This window comes from Artibeus jamaicensis, unplaced genomic scaffold, assembly GCF_021234435.1.
Source record: "Artibeus jamaicensis isolate MK-2021 breed Jamaican fruit bat unplaced genomic scaffold, CSHL_Jam_final contig_475, whole genome shotgun sequence".
Classification (NCBI taxonomy): Eukaryota; Metazoa; Chordata; class Mammalia; order Chiroptera; family Phyllostomidae; genus Artibeus; species Artibeus jamaicensis.
This window is the reverse complement of record NW_026521852.1, coordinates 553,772-567,163: the sequence shown is the minus strand read 5'-3', so window position 1 is coordinate 567,163 and position 13,392 is coordinate 553,772. Positions and strand designations below refer to the sequence as shown.

General features: G+C 37.5%; 1 protein-coding gene across 6 annotated transcripts in view; it reads left to right on the top strand.

Annotated features, from left to right (window-relative positions):
- Positions 1-13,392, top strand: part of LOC119058026 (membrane cofactor protein-like) — a 42,367-nt gene that overhangs the window by 4,510 nt on the left and 24,465 nt on the right. For all 6 annotated transcript variants that reach the window (XM_053667969.1, XM_053667966.1, XM_053667964.1 and 3 more), the window contains exons 2-3: positions 7,433-7,621; positions 7,948-8,041. In XM_053667969.1, the coding sequence (XP_053523944.1) occupies positions 7,433-7,621; positions 7,948-8,041 (283 nt within the window). The remainder of the gene's footprint in view (positions 1-7,432; positions 7,622-7,947; positions 8,042-13,392) is intronic.

Below are 13,392 nucleotides of genomic sequence, written 5' to 3'. Positions count from 1 at the left end.
GGAGGTGGATGTGAGATTTAGAAGGACCAGCCACAGTGCTCTTGGCCAAGGTATTTAGAGGATTTCTGCAAACTTAGCCATTTGAGTCTTAACGTTGTTAGTGCATTTGACTAAACCTGAGTCTGTCAGCACAGTGAAAGTGTTGTCAACCTGGCCACAGAGAACAGACCTGTCAAAGCACCTGACTGGTAAAATGGATTCCCTGATTCCTATGGGTTCTGGAGGGGTTTTCTGTGTCAGGACAATATTTTCCACAAGGACTTAGCTGTGGAAGAGGCCATAGCCTGTCTGTAAGGAAAAGCTTCAGTCTAGTGAGAAAACATACAGATCATGACTGAAATATATTTATGTACATGAGATGGGAAAACTGTATGGAAATCATCTGCTGGACTGCAAAATGTCCGGGAGCAGTTAGATCAGACTTTCCTGGTTTGTACTTTGGACAAGTAGGTGCTTTTTGGGGCCTTGTTAATAGTTCCCTACCAATACTGATTCATAAATGCTATCATTCTGTCAGCGGACCAATGATTTAATGCCCGTACAGTAGTTAGGAGTAGGAATTTTAGAGCCTCTGGTTGTTATTTGGCTCAAACCAGAGCTTTCTCTTTTCATCAGATCAACAGTTCTAGCCTTCCCAATTTTGTTTTCCTTTTCCTGAGGCCAGTTAGTGGGCCACTATAGCAGTTTTTATAAGTTACCACTTGGGGAAGTACCCCTTTCAACATACCAGATGTTTGACTGTCCTTGGCTCCTTTTAAGGACAGCATTCCTTGTGGAAGTATCAGCAAGGAGATTTTCCTTCAGCTTCCAGAGAGTCAAGTTTAGAATGCCCCGAGATCTTAATAATAGCTAAAGCAGGAGGTAAAGGTGTAGCATCTAAAATTTTCTGAACATATGGGCCACTCTGAACTTTCTTCAGCTGGAAGTAAGAAAATTATGTTGCTTCCACAGCATTCCAAATCATTAACTACTCTGAAAGCATCTCTGCTATCAGTAGAAATGTCAGCAGTTATGCCCTTGGCTAGGGTGCAGGCCCCTTTGAGCTTGCTGGGCCAAAGTAAAAATGCCTCTTCAATTACATCAAAGGGTGTTGACAATTGCATTCCAACATAACATTTGGCACTTAAATAAGCACCATTACTGACACATGAGAAGTCAGCCTTAAAGGTGTTTCCTCTGATTAAGGAGATCTGATTAAGCCTTCATACTTTTCTGGTGAAGGCCTTGTTTTGTCTGAGAGGGCTCAGTTAGCACTTCTGCCTGATTCTTGAAATCAAGCTGTTCCATTGCAGCTGTGATGACTCTCAGGCCTATTCCTTTTGGAACCAGGCTGCTTGTGCCAAAACTGTGCTGGCCTAGAGTCCACCTTTGCTAATGTTCAAATACCATTTCTAATAATAGCAGTAGTGGAGAATGGGTTCATATTAAACTAAACATGAATATTTTGACATGAAAGAAATTTAAAATGCCATAAAGGGAATATCTATAACTTAACCTATAGTGGGGGGGGGAATAAATACAGGCAAAAACTGAAGAAAATGATTAGGATTTGCAGATATCTCTGGAACAAGTTGGCTGAATAGTAAAGAATTTGAGTTTTGATCTGAGTGTATAGAAGTGGTAAACAGTGCTCAGTCAGCTCTGATACTAGGTACTGGAAATGCAGCAGTGAGCTGAGAGCCTCAGGGAGGTGACAGCCTTGTAGGGAATAAAAATAAAGAATTACAATATGAAAAGTTCTATGAAAACTGTACTGGGATGTCATGATGACATCCCAGTATTTTGAGTGAGAGATGTCAAGAGCCTCAAGGAAGATTTGGCACCTGGGCTGAAACTGAAGGGTAAGTGGGTAGGAAGACTGACAGGGTCTCTGGTCAAAACTGAAGTAAAATGATGCATGCAGGCCTGGAGTCTAAAGTAATTTAAGTAATGTAATGGGCACACAAGGGGTTGAATATGGCTTGACAGTATTGTGCAAGAAAGAGAAAGCAGGATTCAGGTCAGAGATTGTACTGTAAAAGTCTTTAGCCGTGCTAAGGAGCCTTAGATATTATCTTGAGGGCATTGGGTATCCATTGAAAAGTATCTGGCTTGGGAGGTCCTTGGTCACTGTGTCAGCAATGTTACTCTGGTAGCTTTATGAAAAATGAATTGAATGGATAGTACCAAGGTAGGTGAGGAGACCTATCTGGAAACAGGTCACAATCCAGATAAATGACAGTGGCTGTAGAAGTAAAGGACAGAACTAGAGGGATGAACAGGCATTCAGTTGCAGAAATAATATAACTAGTTTGCTGGGTATGTGTGAATGTGAAGAATCAAAAGGGTAAATTCATTATGTCATGTAAGACAGCATGACACTTTCCAAGTGGAGTTGTGTAAAGTGGCACTGAATATGTAGACCTAGCACCCCATGTAAGATCTAGGATGGAGGGGGATTTGTGAGGCAGCTCTTCTCAGGGGTAACAAGGTTGCGGGAGTCTACCTACCCACCCAGGGCGTCTGCAGAATGAATAACAAGAGTTCCCGAAAAGACCATTAGGAACATCCCATTATCCCATCAGGCAGAGAAGGAAGACTAGCCATTGGACAAGCTGCAAACCAAGGCAGTTGTGCTCCTCGAAACCAAAGAGCCTTTCAGACAGAAAGGAGCACAGATAGAATGATCATTAGCTCTAGATGTTATAGACGGAGTGACTGGAATTACTGAGGAAAAAAATGTTAGGATTCAATAAAACATTTTTTTAAATGTTAGGATTCATTGAAAAACAAGAAAGCCACTTAATGACTTTCAAAGTAATTTAAATGATTTTGTAAACCTAGAAATGAGGATGTGAGAAATAAAATTGACAGGTATAGATGCCAGAGTCTGCATTTTGAGAAGCAGAGAAAGTCTTTAAAAAGTTGTATAGACAGTGGGAGAAGGAACAGGATGGTGAGGTTTCAATGGGCTCCGGGTTGGTTAGAGACCATGATTTTCTGAAGGCACCATCTGGGTAGGGCTGTGTGTGTACTCATGTGAGAAAGTGATTTTAATTTTTGCAAGCAGGTAGAAAGTACTTACCCAATGTTGGCAGAGGCAGACAAGGTGAACAGTTCTTTTGGCCAATAGCAGAAAACTATTTCATTTTCCTAAAACTCACCTTGAACATTGGAAAATTTTCTAAAGGCAGCCCATCATATTACATAATGTCATCTATTGTTGAAATATAGTATTATAGCCAGGTAATAATTGTATTTAAACTACCTAGAAAAAAACTAAATCAAGGTGCTGTGTGCATCTGGGAATGTTTAGTTTGAACTTCCTCACTGGAAGAAAATTCAGTGTTCTGAGCAAGGGAGGAAATTTGCTTAGTAAAAAGTGTGGTATTAGCTCAATTATTACAGTGTTTAAAGCCTGAGATCAACTGGTTGCCAAACCAAAATTTACACTCTGCACATTGGTGGAAGCATGTCTTTCATGATGCATGTTAGTGGGAAGAAATACTTCTAATTAGTTGAATGGATTAAACTATCATACTGATTTTTTCCTTTTCTATGTGGAGACTATATATGCGGAAGTCTTCTTAGGAATTCTCTCTATATTGGCTTTCAAGATTGAATGCATGAAACAAAGAATACTTGTATAATTTAATCACAGGCATGCTATTACTTGATTTTTTATTTTCCTGTTGATTCCAGGAAATTCTAGGAGGATGTTATTCATTTGTATCTGAACGGAATTATATAGCATCCTAGGCCATGTTTGTTTTCCTAGGCCATGTTTGTTTTTGTTGACATATTGAAAATGTTTTGTCGACATTGAAAATGACAATATCTAGCTCAGGGTATTAAGTAAATGTAACGTTGTAAAACACCTCTTTTTAAACAGTGCTTTTAACTACTAATCCTCTTTTTAAACAATTTTTGGTTTTTAATTATTAAGGCTTTTGGTTTGCTTTTTTTTTTTTAGCAGTAGATTGAGGAGAATTTAGATACTGTGGTCAGCATATTGAAAATGTTGAAAACTTTTGCCAATAGGTGAATTTCAGGACATGATGGAAATGAAATAATGGACTATGTGTATATAGAGAATTTTAGAATTTAGAATTTGACTTCAAAGAAGAGTAAAATTTTACTTGTTTATCTTTACTAGTCTCTCAGTTTGAAGTATGATCAATCCAAGGAGTAAGAAAGGAAAGATTTCTCAGGAATCAAAACAGATTTTTCTCCTTAGGTCCTTAACCTTGGAGGAGTGGCCTCGGCATTCTTTTAGCCCTTTAAGACTATATGTGTCTCCATCACATTATTTTACATAATTGTTCTAACATTTCTGTTAGGTTTTTCAAGCCCACAGATAATTTAAAGGAAAACAAATTGCTAAAGTAGAGATGGTACTATTCTAGGGAGTAAACATAGCCCTCACCCCCCCCCCAAAAAAAATCAGAAGTAAAAAATTCTAAAAGCATATAATATCATAGCTTTGCCGCAGGGATATATTGGATACACAGCCTAAACAGCTACCTCAGACAACTTCTGAGGTCATGAATGATTCATTGATTAGTGAAGGAAGATTAAATTACTGTTGACCCTAGAACAACATGGATTTGAACTGTCTGCATTCACTTACACACACATTTTTTTCTATAAATATGTTGTCTCTTTGGTATCTGAGTTTCACATCGGTGGAAACAGCCAACACTATTTTCCATCTGAGGTTGGAAATTTGACAATGCGGAGGGCATACTGTATGCATTATTCCCACTCCATACCTTTCTATACTTGAGCATCTAAGGATTTTTGTGCCCATGGGGAGTCCTGGAATCGATCCCCCACGGATACAGAGGGAACACTCTATTTAAGTTTTGTCGAAGTCAAAAGTTATATGTAGATTTTCAACTGCATGGGGGCCGGTGAACCCAAGCCCTGGCATCTTTCAAGGGTCAGTTGTGAATTTAAAGTAATGTCAAGAAAGCAGTTTTTTTCCCTATAAGGTCATTCAAAGCAATGAAATTATGCACTTATAAAATGTTTCACTAATATGAAATTAAGTCTTATATTTTGAAGTAGTTTAGTCCATATTTATTTTGATCTATAAAATCCAAAATGCTTAAATAATAATTACCTCTTACCATAGCATTTCTTGAGCACCCATTGGGTACTGAGTGTAGTAGGAAAATAAAGTATATGCTTGATCCCTGACCTCTTGAAACTTGCCTCCTGAAAGGAGACTGAGCCAGAAGTGACAAGTCATCATCATCAGTTTGTGTTTCAAAGTGTGGAAGAGTAATCTGATCAAGGCCTATGTACTACAGAAGTCTTCTTAGGTGAATAATGAGTGTGATAAGAACTCAGAAAACTGGTGAAGGTTGCACACCTATAAATATATTTTAAAACCAAAAATATTGCTGCTGTCTCTTTAATTTACTGGGGAATGAATATTCATCTTATGCCCCAAGAAACCAAAAGCTAAAAAAAAGGGGGGGAATGAATGTTACTTAAATCAGATGTGGTATATCATCCTGTAAAAGCACGGAACAGTCACTTAAAATCTTGCCAATGATCTTTCCCTTTATTCTTTTTTTTTAATTTTAACTTTTTTATTGATTATGCCATTACATTTGTTCTATTGCCCCCCTCCGCCCTGCATGCCCCTCCCCCACCATTTCCCCCTTTAGTTCATGAACACATGTCTCAAATTCTTTAGATTCTGTATTTCCCCTACTATTCTTACCCTCCCCCTACTCTATTTTCTATCTACCGTCTATACTACTTATTTTCTGTACCTTCTCCCCCCTTCTCCTCCTCCCACTCCCCTGTTGCTAATCCTCCACGTGATCTTCATTTCTATGATTCACTCCTAATCTAGCTGTCCTCTTAATTTGCTTTTGTTTTAGGTGTGGTTGTTGATAACTGTGAGTTTGCTGTCATTCCACTGTTCAACTTTTTTATCTTTTTTTTCTTAGGTAAATCCCTTTAACATTTCATATAATAAGGGCTTGGTGATGATGAACTCCTTGAATTTGGTCTTATCTGAGAAGCACTTTATCTGTCCTTCCATTCTAAATGAAAACTTTGCTGGATAGAGCAATCTTGGTTGTAGGTCTTTGGTTTTCATGACTTGGAATACTTCTTTCCGGCCCCTTCTTGCCTGTAAGGTCTCTTCTGAGGAATTTGCTGATAGTCTGATGGGAACTCCTTTGTAGGTGACTGTCCTCTTATCTCTTGCTGCTTCTAGAATTCTCTCCTTCATTTTAATCTTGGCTAATGTAATGATGATGTGCCTCGGTGTGTTTCTTCTTGGGTCCAGCTTCTTTGGGACTCTTGAGCTTCCGGGATTTCCTGGAAGTCTATTTCCTCTGCCAGAATGGGGAAGTTCTCTTTTATTATTTGTTCAAATAAGGTTTCCACTCGTGACTCTTCCCCTTCTGGTACCCCTATAATTCGAATGTTGGAACGTTTAAAGATGTCCTGGAGGTTCCTAAGCCTCTCCTCATTTTTTTGAATTCTTGTTTCTTCATTCTTTTCTGTTTGGCCATTGTTTGCTTTCTTCTGGTCCACTCCATTGATTTGAGTCCCAGACTCCTTTCCATTACTATTGGTATCCTTTGCATTACCATTCATTTCAATTAGTTTAGCTTTCATATGTTTCTCTAATTTGTGACTAAAATCAACCAGTTCTGTGAGGGTCCTGATAACCAGTGTTTTGAACTGTGCATCTGAAAGTTTGGCTCTTTCCTCATCGCTTAGAATTATCGGCTCTGGGGCTCTGAGTTGTTCTTGAGCCATTTTTGGTCTGTTTGCGCCCGTAAGTAAGTAAGAGGGGCGAAGCCTTAGTTGTTTACCAGGGCAGGGCCACCCAGGTTGCTGGTTTGTGATGCCGTGTGGGGGGGCAGGGTCAGAGAGGAAGCGATGGCGGTCCTCTCTGCTAGCCCAGTCCCTCCAGTCCCACCACTCGCCCCAGCCTGTTTATCCAAACAGAATTGTGTGAGCCTGCTGTCCCCTGCCATTCGGTCTCAATGCTCGCCTCTTCACTGGTTTATCTGCACGCAAATGCGCGACCTACCGCAGACAGCCAGCCGCGCCCCTTCCCTGTGTGCACCTGTAGCCAGCCCGAGATCCGCGCCTTCGGCTGCTTGCACCAGGTCAGGCATCTTTTTGGTCAGCCAGCTTTGCTGCTGGCTTACCCGTTTAGCCGAGCATTTCGTCCTTTTTTTTCGGACTCCGTATTGTCGATTTTCTGTGTGGTCTGGTTGTGTTTATTGTTGTTAAAAATAGTTGTTCTTAGATTTGGTTGTGCACGGAAGCAAGGTGGGTCCACCTACACCTCCATCTTGGCGGAAGTCCTCTGATCTTTCCCTTTATTCTGTCCAATGCCTGCTGCCAGGCTATAATCCATGGCTGGTAAGAAAGAAAATGCTTTACTTTCACATTCTCATTCTGTTATCCCCAGATGCCTGTGATGCTCCACTGAGGTATGAATCTATGATGCTCAAAGATTCTCCTAAAGAAACTTACTCTCCTGGGGACAGTGTAGAATATCAGTGTCGCCCAGGATACATACGTATTATCCCTCCTCTTCCTGCGTCTGCTGTTTGTCATCCTAACAACTCATGGGGACTTCTCCAGGAGGCTTGTAGAAGTAAGTACACAAAACTCTTTAATTGCACTAGAGATTTTCTCACATTTAGGATGTATTATTCCACTATTATAATGGTATTCTCATGTGAAAGTTGATTTTAGAAAGTAATGTATTTTTTAGGCTTCAAAAAATTTCCAGGGAATCTCTTTCTTGCCAGTTAATTGTCTGGGTAAATGTGAATATTGAATTTGGTCTTTTAATAGTTAAAGAAAGAAAATAATATTCCCACAAATTCAGTAGAGCAATATAGAATTCTGGTTTTGATTCAGACCTGTTTTGAAATTTATATGAAACCACGAATTTCAAAATTTTTTGAAAATTTTCAGGAAAACCATGTCCACAACCAGGAGACCCTGTAAATGGCCAAGTCAGTGGAAGTTTTCAGTTTGGTTCAGTGGCTCACTATACTTGTAATGAGGGGTAAGTAGAGGAAATAGGTAAATATTACTAGTTCTGTTTTTTGCTTTGCTTCTTTTCTATGAATTCCCATAATGTTGACTTTATTTTGCTTTCTCTTTGACAAGTTGTACTTAGAGCTAATCAGTTCTCAGGCTTTTTATGGAGACTAAAATACATATAATGAAGAGAAAGAAATTTCAATTGAAGTAAAGCCCAATTGTATAATGATATCTATAATAGTAAGCCTATTGTTAGTATTAAAAATATAGTAATGAGGATGGCTTTTCCTTGACACTGAAGTGCACCCTCTTTATTTATTTATTTTATAATTTTTATTTTTATCTTCACTTGAGGACATTTTTCTCATTGCTTTTTAGGGGGTGGGGGCCATCAATTGGTTGCCTTCTCACAACCTGGGTATGTCCCCTGACCAGGGGTCAAACCTGCGACCTTTCCATCTGCAGGACCACACTCCAACTGACTGAGCCACAGCAGCCAGGGCCAAGGTGCACCCACAAAATGGCCAACTCTTAGAGTTGTAGAAAGGCTTATAGAAATGGGAGGTAGGATTGCCAGCCCAAAACAATCTGACATTGAAATAACTGTCAGATGTTACCACATGAAAATTGACCTGGTTAGCTTGGACCACAATATATTAGTTAAGGTCCCTTAGTACAGGGGTGTCAAACTCATTTTCACTGGGAGGTACATCAGCCTTCAAAGGGCCAAATGTAATTTCAACTTCTTAACGGTTAAGGAGTAGTTACATTTATACAGTCCTAAAGTTATTTTGGCCATTTGGAGGCAACTGTGAGGCTGGTGTGGCCCCCAGTTAAAATGAGTTTGACACTCTTGCCTTAGTAGAAAGCCTTATTTTTGAGACTGCTACAAGGTAATGAAGGTCTCAGAAAGAGGTACTGAGCACTTAATAGTAGTAGCCTTTGTATTATAGGGTTCTTTTAATAGTTATATTTGGGATATTGGAAATTTATGAAAAGGTGCATTATAGAGTAAATATAGTACATTATAAAATACAACTGATTTTTAATTTATTTTTTATTTTTTATTTTAATTGTTGTTCAAGTACAGTTTTCTGTCTTTTACTCCCAGCCCAGCCCACCCATCCAGCCCTGCCCCCTCCCATTTCCACACCCCTAGTTTTTGTCTATGTGTCTTTTATTCTTGTTCCTGTAAACCCTTCCCCTTTTCCCTTGAAATTCCCTCCCCTCTCCCCTCTGGACATTGTCAGCCTGTTCCCTATTTCATTGTCTTTGGTTATATTTTGTTTGTTTCTTTGTTTTGAGAATACAACTGATTTTTTAATATTAACTTTGTGTCCTGCTAATTTACTAAATTCATTTATTTTAACAGGACTTGTTGGGTGTATGTGTTGGTAATCTTTAGAATTTTATATGTATGAGACCATAGTATCTGCAAACTGATAATTTTACTTCTTCCTAACCAGATTGGATGACTTTGGTTTGTTTGTTTTGCCTAGTTGCTCTGGCTAGAACTTCCAGTAGTATGTTGAATAGAAGTGGTAAAACCAGCCATCCTTGCATTGTTCCTTATCTTAGAGGAAAACCTTTCAGCTTTTTACCACTGAGTATGATATTTGCCTTGGGTTTTTCTTATATAGTGTTTATGATCTTGAGGAAGTTTCCTTATTTTCCTAGTTTATAGGTTATGGTTAACATGCAAGAGTATTACATTTTGTCAAGTGCTATTATTATATCATGGAGATGACCATGTGTTTTTTCACCCTTTATTCTACTGATAGAGCATATTACGTTAATTAATTTTCCTATGTTGGGTCCTCCATGCCCTCCAGGAATAAGTCCTACTTGGTCGTAGTGAATAATACTTTTAACATGCTGCTCAATTCTGTTTGGTCATCTCTCACTGAGGAATTTCATTGATACATGTAGGTTCAGAAGGGATATGTGTCTGTAGTTCTTTGTGGTGTCTTTGACTAGTGTTGATATTATGACAATGCTGGTTTCACAGAATGAGTTCAAAAGACTTTCATCCTCTTCAATTTTTAAAAAATAATTGAGAAAGATTGGATTTAGTTCTTTAAATATTCACCATGAACCATCAGGTCCAGGGGTTTTCTCTATTTGGAGATTTTTGATTACTGACCCAGTCTTTTTGCTAGTTATAGGTCCACTTAGATTTTTTGTATCTATCTGATTTAGTGTTGGTTGGTTTTGAGTTCCCAGGAATTTTTCATTTTTACCTTAGTTAGTTAATTTGTTGGCATAAAATTATTTATAGTACTCTTATAATATTTTATATTTCTGTATAATCAGTATTACCTCTGTGTCCCCAGGTTGACTCAGGAGGTGACTTTATATCTTGAGGGTATTTTTTAAAGTTTTATTATTTTTTAAATTATATTTATTGATTTTTTTTTTGATGGAGAGAGAGAGGAAGGGGGAGAAGGAAAGAAAAACGTCGATTTGTTCCACTTATTTATGCATTTGTTAGTTGATTCTTGTGTGTGCCCTGACCAGGAACAAACCCACAACCTTGACATATGTTCTACCCAACTGAGCCAATATATAATTGGTATCAATGTCCCCAGGTCCATTTCTGATTTTAATAATTTGTTTCTTCTTTTTATTAGTCCATCTAGCTAAAAGTTTGTTGATTCAGACAACCAACTTTTGGTATCATACATTTTCTCTATTGTTTTTCTCTTGTTTTTCTCTGTGCTCTAACCTTTATTCCTTCCTTGTACAAAATTTGAGTTTAGTTCTTCTTTTTCCAGTTCCTCAAGTTGTGAGGTTAGGTTGTTGATTTCAGATCTCATTTTTCATTATAAGCTTGTACGGCTACAAATTCCCCCCTTGGCACTGTTTTCACTGTCTCTCATACATTTGGGAATGTCGTGCTTTTATTTTCACTCATCTGGAAGTAATTTATAATTTCTCTGGTGACTTCTTCGTTGATCCAATGTTTGTTTAAAAGTGTGCTGTTTGGTTTTCACAATGTTGTGAATTTTTTGGTCTTTTTGATACTGATTTTTAATTTCATCCCATATGGTCAGAAGATACTTTGCATGCTATCTTTTTAAAAACCTATTTATTATTTAATATTTTTAGCCAAGTATAATTTTTATTAACTATGTATTTATTAATAAAGTTAATTTCTGTTATGAATTTGTGGCCTAAAATATGGTGTGTCCTGGAAAATGTCTCATTTGAACCTGGCATGTTCTATTATTGGATGGAGTGCTCTGTCTGTGTCTGGGAGATCTAGTTCATTATGTTGTTGAAGTCCGCTATTTTCTTACTCATCTTCTGTCTGGTTGTTCCACTCATTTTCAGGAGTGAGGCATTGAAATCTTCAACTATTATTGGAGAAATGTGTATTATGTACAAATGTGTATTTCTCCTTTCAGCTCTGTCAGCTTTTGCTTCATCTATTTTGAAGACCTGTCATTAGGTGCATAAATGTTTATAAATGTTACATCTTCTTGCATTATTGAACCCTTATTAAAATATAATGTCCTTTGTTCTTTTAACCCTTTTTTATTTAAAGTGTATGTTGTATGAATTAGTGTAGCCACTTCTGCTCTCGCATGGTCACTGTGTGCACAAAATAAACTTTTCCATTTTTTGGCTTTCAGCTTGTTTGTGTCTTTGTATCTCAAGTGAGTCTCTTGTAGATAGCGCATAGTTATGTCCTTTGTTTTTATTCATTCTGCCAATGCCTGTCTTTGGATTGGAGCGTATGTTCATTTTAAATTTAAAAAAAAATTATAGGAAGGATGGTTTCTGTGATTATACTACCAGTCTGTACATGTCTCATAATTTTTTAATCCCTCCCTTTCTATTGAGTTGATTTTTATACTGAAATGCTAAAATTTCTTTTTATTCACTTTAGTGTCCATTTTATAGGGCTTTTGTTTGTGGTTATCATTGTAGGTCGTATTTAAAATCCTATGGTTAAAATACTGTAATTTGAATTTATAGCAACTTAACTTCAATATATTATAAAAACTGCACCTTCATAACTCTGTCCCCAACCATTTTGGTTGGTAATGTAATACTAGCCTCTACACTCATAACTGTAATACTAACCTCCACACTAGTGTATTTATTTTCTTTTGAAGGATTACTTTCTTAAACTCCATAGAAAGTAAAAATTATGGATATGATACCATTTCTTTCTTGCAATCATACTAGCTTTAATAATTGCTCATGTGTGAACCTGCAGTGAAATGCTTATCCGCATGACTTAGGTTACTTTTTTACATTTTACCTTTCTGGGCTTCCTTGTGCTTTTGGTAGACTAGGTCTAGTGTTAGCAACTCCCTCAGCTTTTATTTCTGGAAAAATCTTAATATCTCCCTCATGTTTGAGTACAGTTTTGCTGGATTGAGGATGTATGTGGTCGATAGTGTTTTGTGGTTTTTTTTTTTCACATTGAGTCTATAAGTTCACTGTCCTGTGGCCTCCAAGGTTCTGATGAGAGAAATCTGCTGATAATTATATTTAGGATCAATTGTACCTGATGATTCACTTCTGTCTCAGAGCTTTTAAAATTCTGCCACTGGCTTTTGAAAGTTTGATCATTATGTTTCTTAGTGTGGGTCTCTTGAGTTCATCTTACTTAGAGTCTGTTGAGATTTTTGGATATTTATGTCTTTTATCAAATTTGCCAGACTTTCCAACCGTTATTTCTTCAGATATTCTCTTTGCCCCTTTCTTTCTGTCGTCTCTCTCTGGGAGTCCCACAGTGCCTGTGTTGGTCTGCGCATTGGTGTCCTGCGGGGCCCTTGGGCTCTGTCCACTTCTCTTCAGTCTTTCTCAGTAATTGACAATGATTATTTATTGTAAATATTTATAATTATTTACAGTAATTTACATTGTCCTTTATTCAACTTCACTGATTCCTTCTACTGCCTGCTAAAAACTGCCTTTAATTCCTCTAGTGAATTTTTCATTTAAGTTACTGTACTTTTCCAAAATTGCATTTTGGTTTATTTTTAGGTTTTCCATCTCCTGATTGATAGTTCACATTGCTTACATTCATTGTTTTCTTAACTTTCTGTATTTCTTCCATTAGTTCTTTAAACTTCTGTAAAACAGTTAAAGTCTTTGTTTTGTTTGATCTGTAATAAGATTTTTTTTCAGGGATGATTTATATTAATTTCTTTTCTTTAATGCACCACACTCTCCTGTTTCTTTGTATGCCTTGTTCTTTCTTTCTTGAAGTGCACACTTGAATCTAATAATGAAGTAACTCTGGAAATCAATTTCTCCTTCTCAGGGCTTGTTATTTTCTCCAGTTCATTTTGGTGTTTTGACTGTTGCGGGGTCTGAGGATCAGTCTGATACATAAACTGAAGGTCTTTTCTGAGC